The 10,804-nt window shown below is 61.5% G+C and overlaps 4 protein-coding genes across 7 annotated transcripts; 1 reads left to right on the top strand and 3 right to left on the bottom strand.

The window, feature by feature from the left end:
- Nucleotides 1–16: 16 nt before the first annotated feature.
- NDUFV1 (NADH:ubiquinone oxidoreductase core subunit V1) lies at nucleotides 17–2,651 on the top strand. The gene is made up of 10 exons (XM_015863086.3): nucleotides 17–107; nucleotides 179–261; nucleotides 351–521; nucleotides 1,011–1,194; nucleotides 1,270–1,459; nucleotides 1,539–1,751; nucleotides 1,825–1,991; nucleotides 2,071–2,152; nucleotides 2,245–2,390; nucleotides 2,468–2,651. Exons 1-10 carry the CDS (start codon nucleotides 48–50, stop codon nucleotides 2,549–2,551), a joined length of 1,380 nt encoding a protein of 459 aa, XP_015718572.2. The 5' UTR covers nucleotides 17–47; the 3' UTR covers nucleotides 2,552–2,651.
- Nucleotide 2,652: 1 nt separating this feature from the next.
- On the bottom strand, nucleotides 2,653–4,236 carry NUDT8 (nudix hydrolase 8). The gene is made up of 4 exons (XM_015863094.3): nucleotides 3,965–4,236; nucleotides 3,741–3,873; nucleotides 3,120–3,197; nucleotides 2,653–3,039 (listed from the first exon to the last, which is right to left on the bottom strand). The coding sequence occupies exons 1-4, from the start codon at nucleotides 4,183–4,185 to the stop codon at nucleotides 2,794–2,796; spliced, it is 678 nt and encodes a 225-aa protein (XP_015718580.1). The 5' UTR covers nucleotides 4,186–4,236; the 3' UTR covers nucleotides 2,653–2,793.
- A 294-nt stretch (nucleotides 4,237–4,530) lies between these two features.
- On the bottom strand, nucleotides 4,531–7,022 carry MTCH2 (mitochondrial carrier 2). 2 transcript variants are annotated; one of them, XR_014946283.1, is made up of 13 exons: nucleotides 6,912–7,022; nucleotides 6,753–6,837; nucleotides 6,570–6,676; nucleotides 6,466–6,492; nucleotides 6,345–6,398; nucleotides 6,213–6,270; nucleotides 6,052–6,103; nucleotides 5,907–5,966; nucleotides 5,468–5,561; nucleotides 5,332–5,376; nucleotides 5,040–5,257; nucleotides 4,852–4,927; nucleotides 4,531–4,759 (listed from the first exon to the last, which is right to left on the bottom strand). XR_014946283.1 is itself a non-coding variant. In XM_015863088.3 (13 exons), exons 1-13 carry the CDS (start codon nucleotides 6,996–6,998, stop codon nucleotides 4,673–4,675), a joined length of 900 nt encoding a protein of 299 aa, XP_015718574.2. In that variant the 5' UTR covers nucleotides 6,999–7,022; the 3' UTR covers nucleotides 4,531–4,672. The 2 variants fall into 2 exon arrangements, 1 of the variants encoding a protein (XP_015718574.2); XM_015863088.3 differs by having other exon boundaries at nucleotides 5,190–5,257.
- A 198-nt stretch (nucleotides 7,023–7,220) lies between these two features.
- Nucleotides 7,221–10,784, bottom strand: AGBL2 (AGBL carboxypeptidase 2). Of its 3 annotated transcripts, none has more exons than XM_032444695.2 (12): nucleotides 10,606–10,784; nucleotides 10,280–10,529; nucleotides 9,984–10,202; nucleotides 9,796–9,897; nucleotides 9,569–9,719; nucleotides 8,720–9,487; nucleotides 8,456–8,618; nucleotides 8,253–8,379; nucleotides 8,045–8,142; nucleotides 7,878–7,975; nucleotides 7,612–7,804; nucleotides 7,221–7,536 (listed from the first exon to the last, which is right to left on the bottom strand). In XM_032444695.2, exons 1-12 carry the CDS (start codon nucleotides 10,633–10,635, stop codon nucleotides 7,237–7,239), a joined length of 2,499 nt encoding a protein of 832 aa, XP_032300586.2. In that variant the 5' UTR covers nucleotides 10,636–10,784; the 3' UTR covers nucleotides 7,221–7,236. The 3 variants fall into 3 exon arrangements, with proteins under 3 accessions (XP_032300586.2, XP_085404087.1, XP_015718558.2); XM_085547961.1 differs by having other exon boundaries at nucleotides 7,221–7,804; nucleotides 10,280–10,384; nucleotides 10,466–10,529; XM_015863072.3 differs by having other exon boundaries at nucleotides 7,221–7,804.
- Nucleotides 10,785–10,804: the final 20 nt, after the last annotated feature.

The raw sequence follows: 10,804 nt of genomic DNA, 5'->3' as shown, positions 1-10,804 counted from the left end.
ACCTGTGCGACGCAGCGGGGGGCGCCTGAAGGTGGCGGCGGAGCGTCATGGCCGCCTGGCAGCTCCGGGCCCTGCGCCGCCTCCCCAACGCCACCGCCGGCTTCTCGGTGAGCGCCGCAGCGATCGCTCGGCTCGGTTCCGAGCTCGGGGCCGCGCTGAGCTCCTCCTTTCCCCGCAGACAGCGCCGAAGAAGACGCAGTTCGGCTCTTTGAAGGATGAGGACCGCATCTTCACCAACCTCTATGGGCGGCACGAGTGGAGGTGGGAGACGGGAACCGGGAGCGGGGGGGAGGAACGGGGGCTGCATGGGGGGCTACGGGGTGCTGACAGCCGCCATATTGTGCCCTTAGGCTGCAGGGAGCGCTGCGGAGGGGAGACTGGTACAAGACCAAGGAGATCATCCTGAAGGGCGTCGACTGGATCCTGGCGGAGATCAAGGCCTCGGGGCTGCGGGGCAGAGGGGGGGCCGGCTTCCCCACCGGCCTCAAGTGGAGCTTCATGAACAAACCGCCCGATGGAAGGTGGGAGGGGTGGGACATGAGTGGGGATGCTGTGATAGGGACGCTGGAGGGCCGGGGGGGGCTGGGAGCTGACAGGGAACAGGGACATGGGGAGCAGGGGACACCGGTTGGGAGAGGGAAAAGGGGTGTCTGGGACATTGGGGGACACGGGGTTGGGAGATGGGGCAGTTGTGATTGCAGGCAGTGGGGACAGAGAGGTCTGGGGGCGTAAGGATGGGGATTACAGGACATCATGTGGCTAAGTGACATTGGGGTACAGGCGCAGGGAAGGGAGTGATTGAGGATAAAGTAATTGGAGCACTGAGGAGGGAGGGATTGGGCTGAGAGGGGATGGGATTACTTAGGGACATTGGGAGGGGGGGGTAGTGGGGAGATGGAGGAGAGGGATGATCTTGTAGGTCTTTTCCAACCTTGGTGATGGTGTGATTATGGGGGACATGGAGCTGGGAGATGGGGCAGGGTGCTGACACTGACACGACGTCCTGTCAGACCCAAGTACCTGGTGGTGAACGCCGATGAGGGGGAACCAGGAACCTGCAAGGACCGGGAGATCATGAGGCATGACCCACACAAGCTGGTGGAGGGCTGCCTGGTGGCCGGCCGTGCCATGGGAGCCCGTGCTGCCTACATCTACATCCGCGGCGAGTTCTACAATGAGGCCTCCAACCTGCAGGTGGGTGCCATGGATGCAGTGTGATGTGTGCGGGGATGTCCCCTGCTGCTATCTGCCTTGTCATCCCCTCCTCAGGTGGCCATCAGGGAAGCGTATGAGGCTGGGTTTCTGGGGAAGAACGCCTGTGGTTCTGACTATGCCTTTGATGTCTTCGTGGTGAGGGGTGCTGGGGCATATATCTGTGGTGAGGAGACAGCACTCATTGAGTCCATTGAGGGCAAGCAGGGCAAGCCACGCCTCAAGCCGCCCTTTCCTGCTGATGTGGGTACGTCCTGGAGCCTTTCTGCCCATCTCCACTCCCCTAATTCCCTCTAGTACCACTCACAGCTCTCGATTCCCTCCAGGAGTCTTTGGCTGTCCCACCACGGTGGCTAATGTGGAGACGGTGGCTGTGGCCCCCACCATCTGCCGCCGTGGTGGTGCCTGGTTTGCTGGCTTTGGACGTGAGCGTAACTCCGGGACAAAGCTTTTCAACATCTCTGGCCACGTCAACAACCCCTGCACAGTGGAGGAGGAGATGTCGGTGCCGCTGAAGGAGCTCATTGAGAAGCATGCTGGTAAGCACCATGCTCAAATGCAATGGGACGGTCCAGCCAGGCTTGGCTCAGTGTATCCCCTCTATTTTGGCAGGGGGTGTCCGTGGTGGCTGGGACAACCTGCTGGCTGTCATCCCGGGGGGCTCCTCCACCCCACTGCTCCCAAAGTCAGTGTGTGAGACTGTGCTGATGGACTTCGATTCCCTGATACAGGCGCAGAGCGGGCTCGGAACAGCTGCCGTCATTGTCATGGATAAATCGGTACAGGGTGAGCCCTCCCCAGGCTGCCCCGTCCCCTGAATGAGTGTCCCCTGAGTGTGTCTCCTTCCTTCCTCCTTAGACTGACATTGTCAAAGCGATCGCTCGTCTCATCGAGTTCTACAAGCACGAGAGCTGTGGGCAGTGCACCCCGTGCCGGGAGGGTGAGCGTGGGGCTGTGCCATAGGGTCCATCACTGTGTCACAGGGTCCATCACTATGACACAGGGCCCATCACCGTGTCCCTGTCCCCACAGGTGTTGACTGGATGAATAAGGTGATGGCCCGCTTCGTGCGGGGCGACGCGCAGGCAGCCGAGATCGATGCCCTGTGGGAGATCAGCAAGCAGATTGAAGGCCACACCATCTGTGCACTGGGTGATGGTGCCGCTTGGCCTGTGCAGGTGAGCTATGGGATGGCAATGGGATTTGAGGGGATTGACTCTCAGCCTCACCATCCCCGCTTTGTTTCTCAACCCAGGGCCTCATCCGCCACTTTAGGCCGGAGCTGGAGGACAGGATGCGGCGCTTCGGAGAGGCCAAAGCACGAGCGGCCTCAGCATGAGGAGGTCAGAATGGTGGCAGCAGTGGCAATGTGCTTTCGCTGCTCCCGGTGGGTTCTTATCCACTCTTGGGGCTCCTTAATAAACGCTGCTGCAACTGAAGTGGTTTGAAACATGGCTTTTTAATAAAGTCACATCTAAACATCAACTAGTGGCACAGAGAAGGGGGACAGTGGTGTAACCACGCCACCCTCCATCCCAACACCTTCTACCTCCAGAGCCTCGGCTCCTTCCAAAGTGCAGCTCAAGCCCTTTTTTGGGGAGCAATGACACCGCGGGCAGGCACGTGGGTCTTCCTGCAGTACAGGTCGGGTGCCAGCAGCTCCAATGTCAGCTCGGTGATGATGGCTGTCAGCCCCCAGATGCGGTGGGGGCCGTTGAGGAAGACGGGCAGAGTGTAGCCGTAACGACCCGCAGTGCGGAAATGGGTGTAGCCCTGATTCTCTTCCTGCAGGAGGTGCTCCAGAGGCAGAGTGAAGACCTCAGCCACCTGTAAAGGCAGGAAGAGGGTTGGAGGGACACACCTGGGTGGCATCAGGGATGGGAATGAAGTTTAGGGGGGTCACCCACCTCATCAGGGTTTGGGGACAGTGTCAGGTCCTCCAGGGGTCCCAGGTTGGCCACCACGGGGACCACGAGCATCCCTTGCTGGCAGGGAGCACGTGGCAGAGGGACAGGGTGATAAATGGCACTATGCTGCAGCCACCCCACATGTCCCATCCCAAACCCACCACGTCCCTGCCACCTTATCCCCAGCCACCCCATGTCCATCCATGTGTCTCCACTGCCCCGCTCTCCATCTTGTCACCCTGTTCCCAGGCCCCACTGTCCCACCTCCCAGCCCCATCCTCCCTGAACCCCAATGTCCCCATCCCCACACACTCCATCCCTGTATCCCCACCAACTTTACCAATCTCGCCCCATCTCTACTGTGTCCCCAGTGTCCCTGTCACCTTGGTCCCGGTCACCTCTGTTCCATTTCCCAGCCACACGGTGTCCCCATTGCCCCCAGTTATACTTTATTCCCAACCACCAGCCCCGTGTGCCCCGATCCATGCCCATGTCCCACTGCAGTTACCCCCACATCCCCATTCCGTTCCCAGCGTCCCTGTCCTCATTCTGCCCCATACACTGTCCCCACCCTTCCCATGTCCCATGTCCCCCTTGTGTCCCCCTGTCCCCGCTCCGTACCCTCTCGGGCAGCCCTCGCAGCCGCCCCCATACTCTGTCCTCCCGCAGGTTCAGCCCCAGCTCCTCCCGAGCCTCTCGCAGCGCGGTGCCCTCCGCTCCACTGTCCGTCGCCTCCCGTTTCCCCCCGGGGAAGCTACAACGGGGCGGGGGGGGGGCAGCGCTGCGGCAGGGCCGGTTGAGTGGGGTGCCCCCCACCCCATAACCCCCATCTCCCTCCGCACTACCTCACATCGCCGCCGTAGGGCCCTCGCAGCCGGCTGCAGCGCAGCGTATAGAGCAGAGCGGGGCGGCCCCGCACGGAGCACAGCGGCACCAGCACGGCAGCCCCCGCCTCCCCGCCTCCCCCCGCCGCCCCCTCCGCCAGCAGCCGCCGGCAGCGCCGCTCCGTGGCCCCGCACAGCGTGACGCGATGCGGGACACCCCTCACCCAGCTGCCCACCCGCATGACTGCACCGCCCCGGGACGGAGGGAAGGACCGCCCCCCCGCCCCCCCCGGGGGCCTGCAGCGCTCCCAGCGGCTGTACGGCGTAGTAATGGGACGCTGGGTACATGGGTGCAATAGGGTGCAGCCTCCCCTGCAGGGCATGCAACGCCCTGAGCGGGCGTGCAACGCTGCTGCCGGATGTACAAAGGACTGCAGCAACCCTAAGGTGTGCCTGAACCTTCCCCTCCTGCCCCACAGCCCTGACACAGCACATTCAAGCCTCTTTGGAACACTGGAGATCAACCAGGCAAGGCAGGATCCACCCCCCCCACCACAAAAGCCCCACAACAGACACTCACACAGATGTTTTTCATCGCTCAAAATTAAATGATTAAAAAAAAACCAAACAAACCAAAAAAACAAAGTATAGAAATCACCATTCGCTCATAATTGTTTCTCAGTAAAGATCAATGTGGGTTTATGGCTCCGCTCCCCCCCACCCCCCACTTCAGCGGAACCTCCTCTCATCCCACACGTATCGTTTCCCTGCGGGCACCTTGCGGAAGAACAGGCTGTTTCCTCTGCTCATGTTGCCCTGGAACAGAATGAGGAGCAGCATGGGAGCCATTCAGGGCTGCCCTTAGCCCTAAAACAGCCCCATAGTGGCAGCCCCATAGTGGCTCTTACTTCCTTGTGCAGCTGGCTCCAGCAGTCCAGCCAGGAGGAGTAGGCGGGTGCATAGGGGAGCAGGCCCCCAGCCAGCCTGGTAAGGAGAGCACAGTGTTATTTCCACCCAGGGATAACATAAGACCCATCATTCCGCAGCCCTGAGCTCCATCTGTAACACTGCCGAGGCTCCAGCTCCCACCCCGCACCTCCCCATGGCCACGCTTGCTCAGCCTTGGGGGGTTGGGAACCATTCTTGCCCTCTGGGAGCTTCCTTTGGGGACATCTGACGTGGCTGGCACGCACACATGGTGAGCATGAGAGACGAGGGAAGGTGGTGGTGGTGGCAGTGCGCTCACCCGCAGTTATTGACAGCCATCAGGTTGGAGACCAGCACGAAGGGGTATGTCAGCATGCTGGCGAGGAACTGCAAGGCAAAGCAAAGCTGCTCAGTGGGGAACACCATGAGCATCCCAACATGTCCCTGTGGGTTCTACTCACCCCGGTGACTGCCTGCGAGTAGCTCTTCATCTCCGTCATAGAGACCTGGGGGGGAGGAAGGCACTGTGAAGCCCACCTGGAGACCTGAGCATCCCTTGAGACTGTGATCACCCCCAGCCTGGCACAGAGCACATACCCCATTCTCCAGCGCGTATGTGTTGATGAGGTAGGCCAGCATGTTGCAGAGCCAGAGTGAGATGATGTCTCCAAGGAGCCGAGGAACAAGGCCCCTGGAAGGGAAGAAGTTTAAGGTTTAGGAGAAGGAGGCAGCAGATCTACACTCAATAGAAGAGCTCACAGCCTCAGGAATGTGGATACTCAGGAAATAACAGGCATGGTTTGATGCTTCCCCAGGCACCAAACAACCACATAGTGGATTACACAAGATGTGGGTGCTCCATCCCTACGGGTGCCCAAGGCCAGGCTGGATGGGTCCCTGTGCAGCATGATGTGATGGGGGGGTTTGTGGTCCCTTCCAACCCAACCATCCTGTGGCTCTATGAATGTGGGGCAGGTGCTGTGATTACATGCCATTAGCTTGCCCAACGAGTACATCCACAACCCAGAGCACTCACGCAAAGAACCCCAGGATGCCTTCTTCTCGGTAAATCGTGGCGAAGGCGCTTAGTGTTCCGCTGTACCAAGAAGAAGAGGAGAGGGCATCGGTCACACCAAACAGAGCCATGGGGGACATGGCTCCCTGTGGTTTCCCCCCTGTACCTGTACTTGGTCTCCCTGCCGATGAACTGCACCATGCATCGCAGGGTGATCACTGCGGGCAGAGCTGAGCTCAGTGTGGCACGGTGGGACGGCACCGAGGCCATCACCATGATGTCCACAGAGGCAGAGTGGTGTTTATAGGGAACCACGGGGGTACGTACCGTGGAAGGGGTGGGTGATGAGGGTGGCAGCAGAGCGAGCGACCATCTCTCGGGAGGTCTGGAGGAGAGAAGAGCTGTCAGAGGCAAAAAGAGCGGGCAGAGGGGAGCCCTGCAGCACCTCCTTCATCTCACCTCCTTCAGCACCTGCTCCAATGAGGACACGGGCTCCTTCTTGCTGGCTCCTGGCTGCAGAGAGGCAAAAGCATGAGGCAACCCCTGGAAATACCCCCCCAGCCTAAAAGCCCCCACGTACCTCAGCCTTCTCAGCCTCCTGGTACCGCTGTGGAGAGAAGCACAGTGTCAGCACTGACCCACCAGCGGCGGCTGGTAATGAACGCACGCAGGGGGGCACGGTACCTGCAGCACTTTGCTGTGCACCACGGTGCCGATGGCGCTGGAGCAGAGCCGGGGGGCCAGGCCTTTGAAAAGCCCCGCTCTGCCATCCACCTTCACGATGTGTTTGGCTGCAGGAGAGACGGGCGGCATCAGAGACCCGCTGTGTGATACCGCCGCCGTACGGGGCCGTGCTGGAACACTCACCGTAGGCAAAGAGCCCTGGAAGCTGGTAGACCTGGCGGCCGAAGATGTTCCTGCCCAGGGTGGGCGGCAGCGGCTCGTATCCCACCTGCGGTACGACAGCACGGACGGTCCCCACGGCCGCCCCCCGAAGCGCTGCGCCGCCCCCCGGCCCCCCCTTACCTGCACCAGCACCTTCACGTACATGAGAGGCTGCGAGAGCACGGTCAGCCCCGAGCCCAGCAGCAACTGCGAAGCCTCGTCCGCCATGCTGCCGCCCCGGCGCCACGGCCCAAAGGACACCTCCACCGCTTCCGCTTCCGCCTCCTGGCGACTTCCGGCGCGCTCGCTTCCTACTTCCGGTCTGGTCGCCATTGCGACGCGGCCTACGTAACCCTCGGAGCCCGAGGCCTGCAGGAGCATGAGGACAACATGGCAGCCGGCCCCCGGCAGCCCAGCATCTCCCCCCATGCGACACAAACACGGCGCAGCCACGACAAAGCTGCCTTTAATGCCGAGTGCAGGCGGAGCAGCGCAGCGCTGTGAGGCCGGGCCGCCTCCCGCAGCCAGCAGCAGCGGCCACACGCAGGGACAGCCCCGCTGTGGTGCCCCGTGGGGAAGGCCGCGCCCTGCCCTGCTGTGAGGAAGCAGTTCTGGTGGAGATGGGGGAGATGGCACGCCGTGTGGCCATGGCAGTGCTGTGGCGGTGGTATGTGGTGTGTGCACCTGGAACGCCTCTGTGCAGCTCCTCTGCTTCCTCACGGCCTCTTGGTGTGGGGACGGGGACAGATGGCGACGGCTGTGGCTGCTGGGGCACAGAAGTGGGGCTGAAGGCACTGCGAGTCCCACTATGGCAGGCAGAGGTTGGCTGAGCCATGCTCACCGGGTCACCGCCGTGACTCCATTGGGTGGCATTGGGCCTGCGCATGGCATTCCTCGCTCTGCGGCTCCGGAACCGCTTCCTCCTCCTCAGCTGCAGCTGAGGTGCCACACTGGCACCTTGTCCCTTCTGTCCCCAGGGGCTCTCGCTCCTCTCCAGGGACCCGTCAGACACGGAGCTGTCGGAGCCGCTGGTGCTGTGTGAGGGAGAAGACAACTGCAGCCAGTGCCACTGTCACTGTTCCCATGGATGTCACCACCGGGACACACCTGGACTCCAGCTCTGAGGTGGAGACGTCACTCCAGCTCTGCCCAGAGCCCAGCCGCTGCCGCAGCAATGCATCCACCTCCTCCAGGCACTGCTGGAACTGTATGATGGAGCCGGTGTCATTGTCACTGCACTGCGGGGCTGCTGCTGCCTGCAGTCACCCACCCACCTTGGCTGGATTGGGGTCACAGAAGTCTAGCAGCGTGTCACACAGGTGGTACCCCAATGATTTCAGGTCCTCCACAGTGAAGTGTGAGTTCCTCCCACCTGTGGGATAACAAAAGACGTAGTTGCATCCCTCACCAGGCCCCAGAGCCTGTCCTTAGGGCTGGACTTGGGCTTCTGAGTGTGACGCCATCACCAGTGCTGCCCCTCACCCAGCGTGGAGCCACCAAAGGCCGCCTCTAAGGTGTAGCTGTTGGCAATGCCCATCCTCCACATGACCACCCTGCCCGTCCCCTCCTTGCTCTTCTGCACCTTGAACTTGCAGCTGGAGAAGGAGAACTGCGGCCCCACACCGTGACAGCAACCGATGTCACTGTGCTGCTGCCCACTGCAGGTTACCAGGCGCCAAGCCCACCTTGTCAGGTGCGTTTTTGCTTAGCATCAGTGGGAAAACCCGCTCCCGCAGCCGCATCTCAGAGCCATCCCGACCACCGTCGCAGCCGTACATGAAGACGTTGTTCTTGCGGCTGTGCCCATGGAAATCACAGTACAGCACCACCTCCCTCTCCGCCAACAGCCTGCAGGTACCAGTCAGGATACAGCATCCAACACCCCACAGGTACCATTAAGGATATAGCATCCAACACCCCTCTGGCTGCTCTTACATCACCAACCTCACCTCTCCACCATGGCCCGCAGGTGCCAGACGGCTGGGAAGGACCCCTGAGACCCCGTCCTGTAGGCACGGTTGGGGTCACGGCCGGCCAGAGAGCAGCGGGAGTTACCCACCACCACCCCATCGGGGTTGAGCATGGGCACCACCTTGAAGACAAAGAGCTGACGCAGGAGCTGAGCATCAGGAGCGGCGCTGAGGATGAAATCGAGGAAGCCCTGCATGGCCCAGGAGCCACCGCTTTCTCCTGGGTGCACCCGGGCACTCAGCACCACTGCACGCTTGGCTGCACCGCCGGATGGAGCAGTGATGGTGAGCACGTAGACCATGTTACCGGCCAGGCTGCGGCACAGCACCCGCACTGCACAGTACCGTGAGCGCGCTGGGTCAGCCGCCACTGCCTGCAGGTACCGCTGCAGGTCCGAGTAGGTGTAGGGGTAGCAGTGGGCGAAGTAGCACGTGTCGCTGTCGTGGGGAAAGCAGGCGCTCCAGGACAGGCGGAAGGCGGCCGACTCCTCCCCGCTGCCCCCTCGGTAATAGCGGATGTTGGTGCCGATGCGGCGCCAACCGATGCCGTGGCTCTGGGCATCCTTTTGTGAGTAGAACAGCGGGCACATGCCCTTGCCATAGAGGCTCTTCGGCTTGGCCAGATTGGCGATGGTGAAGCAGTAGGAGGTGTCTTTCCGTGTGTTTTGCACGCGGAAATAGAACCACTGGGTGTGCTTGGCGGTGTACAGGTCTGGCCGCAGCGTCAGCACATATTCATAGGGGCCCCTGGTGGGCAGAAGGGCCACACTTAGGCACCTTGGCACGTCACTGTGTCCCGCTGCCTGTTCCCATCACCACCACCCTTACACCTTCACTGCTTTCTGGAGGTTGCCACCCTCAAAGCGTGACTCAAACAGCAGCGTGTTGTCCTGGGAGCTCTCTAGGGTGGCTGCCGGTGAGGAAAGGGGGCCTGGGGCTCCCCCAGCCCGAGCACGGGTGAAGCAGGAGCCTGAGGGCACTGGGAACAGCTGGGCTTAGCACCCCAGGGGTAGCATGAGGGTGAGGAGGGGGGTAGCAGCACCCTTGGGCACTACCTGGGTTGAGCTGGTAGACGATGGTGCCCTGCTCCTCACCCATTGGTAGCCGTGGGTGGTCTGTGGGCTGGTAGAAGGGTTCTGGTTCAGGGGGGATCCATTCTAGGGAGGGATAGAGACAAACCCCATTATCGTCGCAGGGGTTAGACACGGGGACAAGGATAGGAAAAGGCAGAGTGCTACCTCACCAATGTGCTTGATGGTCTCCTTGATGACCTCACACTCAATGGGCCAGCGGGGAGCAGGAAGTGGTCCTTGTGCTGAGGGAAGGGCAAAGAGAGCCCGTGGCTCCCTGGGTGACTCATAACCCTGCAAGGGGATCATCTGCAGGGCCCTGGGGGCTGCAGAACGGCCCAGGGAGCTCCCAGCCCCATGGTGCAGTTTGAGCAGAGAACAGGCAGCACGAGCTGGAAGGGATGGAGACAACGCTCCTGGTGTCACCTTGCCAGGAGTGCTGCAGCCCATTGCTGGGGGTTCTACTCACAGCTTGGGTCCTTCCCCATGCCCCACTGGGTGCCAGAGTCAGCGCAGTGGCATTCAGTATGTCCCCATGGAGACACAGAGCTCTGCTGGCTGGCTGGCTTCTGGCCTTTGGGAGAGCATTGCTGGAGCCCAACCAGGATGGGGGTCCCACAGGCCGGGGGACAAGAAGGTGACACGCAGCTCTCACCTTGGAAGTAGCCGTAGTAGCACAGGTGTCCACGCATGAAGCTGTCGTAGGGCTCAGGGACAGCCTGGACAGAACGGTGCCATCAGGCCCTGCTGGCAGCCCCCAGTCCTCCTCCCAACCCCCCCCAGGCAACCCCCAACCTGTGCAGCTGGGTGCCTCGGGAGCCACATGGCTTTGAGAGGAGCTCAACCCTCTTCTTTCCCCTTCTGTTCCCAGACGCGGTCGCTCAGCGACCGCTGGCAGTGGTGAAGGATGGGGCGTTCCCAGAGTGGAGCTGGGAAAGGAGCCAGAGGAACCGAGTTGTTTGCTGTGCCCTGGTGGACACCAAGGGAAGCACAT

This window comes from Coturnix japonica, chromosome 5 (genome assembly GCF_054131305.1).
Source record: "Coturnix japonica strain WE chromosome 5, WE-NBRP24, whole genome shotgun sequence".
Taxonomy (NCBI): Eukaryota; Metazoa; Chordata; class Aves; order Galliformes; family Phasianidae; genus Coturnix; species Coturnix japonica.
Note: the sequence above shows the minus strand (reverse complement) of the source record. Positions and strands in the feature narration are given on the sequence as shown.

Bases quoted from the DNA above. Each gene is read 5' to 3' on its own strand.
- NDUFV1 (XM_015863086.3), top strand. From the start codon at position 48: ATGGCCGCCTGGCAGCTCCGGGCCCTGCGCCGCCTCCCCAACGCCACC. The intron at 1,992-2,070 runs GTACAGGGTGAG...CTTCCTCCTTAG, and splicing joins TCATTGTCATGGATAAATCG to ACTGACATTGTCAAAGCGAT. The intron at 2,391-2,467 runs GTGAGCTATGGG...TTCTCAACCCAG, and splicing joins GTGCCGCTTGGCCTGTGCAG to GGCCTCATCCGCCACTTTAG.
- NUDT8 (XM_015863094.3), bottom strand. From the start codon at position 4,185: ATGCGGGTGGGCAGCTGGGTGAGGGGTGTCCCGCATCGCGTCACGCTG. The intron at 3,198-3,740 runs GTACGGAGCGGG...GCTCCCTGCCAG, and splicing joins TGCGAGGGCTGCCCGAGAGG to CAAGGGATGCTCGTGGTCCC. The intron at 3,040-3,119 runs GTGGGTGACCCC...CTGCCTTTACAG, and splicing joins TGTCCCCAAACCCTGATGAG to GTGGCTGAGGTCTTCACTCT.
- MTCH2 (XM_015863088.3), bottom strand. From the start codon at position 6,998: ATGGCGGACGAGGCTTCGCAGTTGCTGCTGGGCTCGGGGCTGACCGTG. The intron at 6,838-6,911 runs GTAAGGGGGGGC...GTCGTACCGCAG, and splicing joins ACGTGAAGGTGCTGGTGCAG to GTGGGATACGAGCCGCTGCC. The intron at 5,967-6,051 runs GTACAGGGGGGA...TTCTTGGTACAG, and splicing joins GGCAGGGAGACCAAGTACAG to CGGAACACTAAGCGCCTTCG.
- AGBL2 (XM_015863072.3), bottom strand. From the start codon at position 10,635: ATGTGGCTCCCGAGGCACCCAGCTGCACAG. The intron at 9,898-9,983 runs GTGAGGTAGCAC...ATCCCTCCCTAG, and splicing joins GGAGACCATCAAGCACATTG to AATGGATCCCCCCTGAACCA. The intron at 7,805-7,877 runs GTGTGTCCCGGT...TCCCTCACACAG, and splicing joins ACCTCAGAGCTGGAGTCCAG to CACCAGCGGCTCCGACAGCT.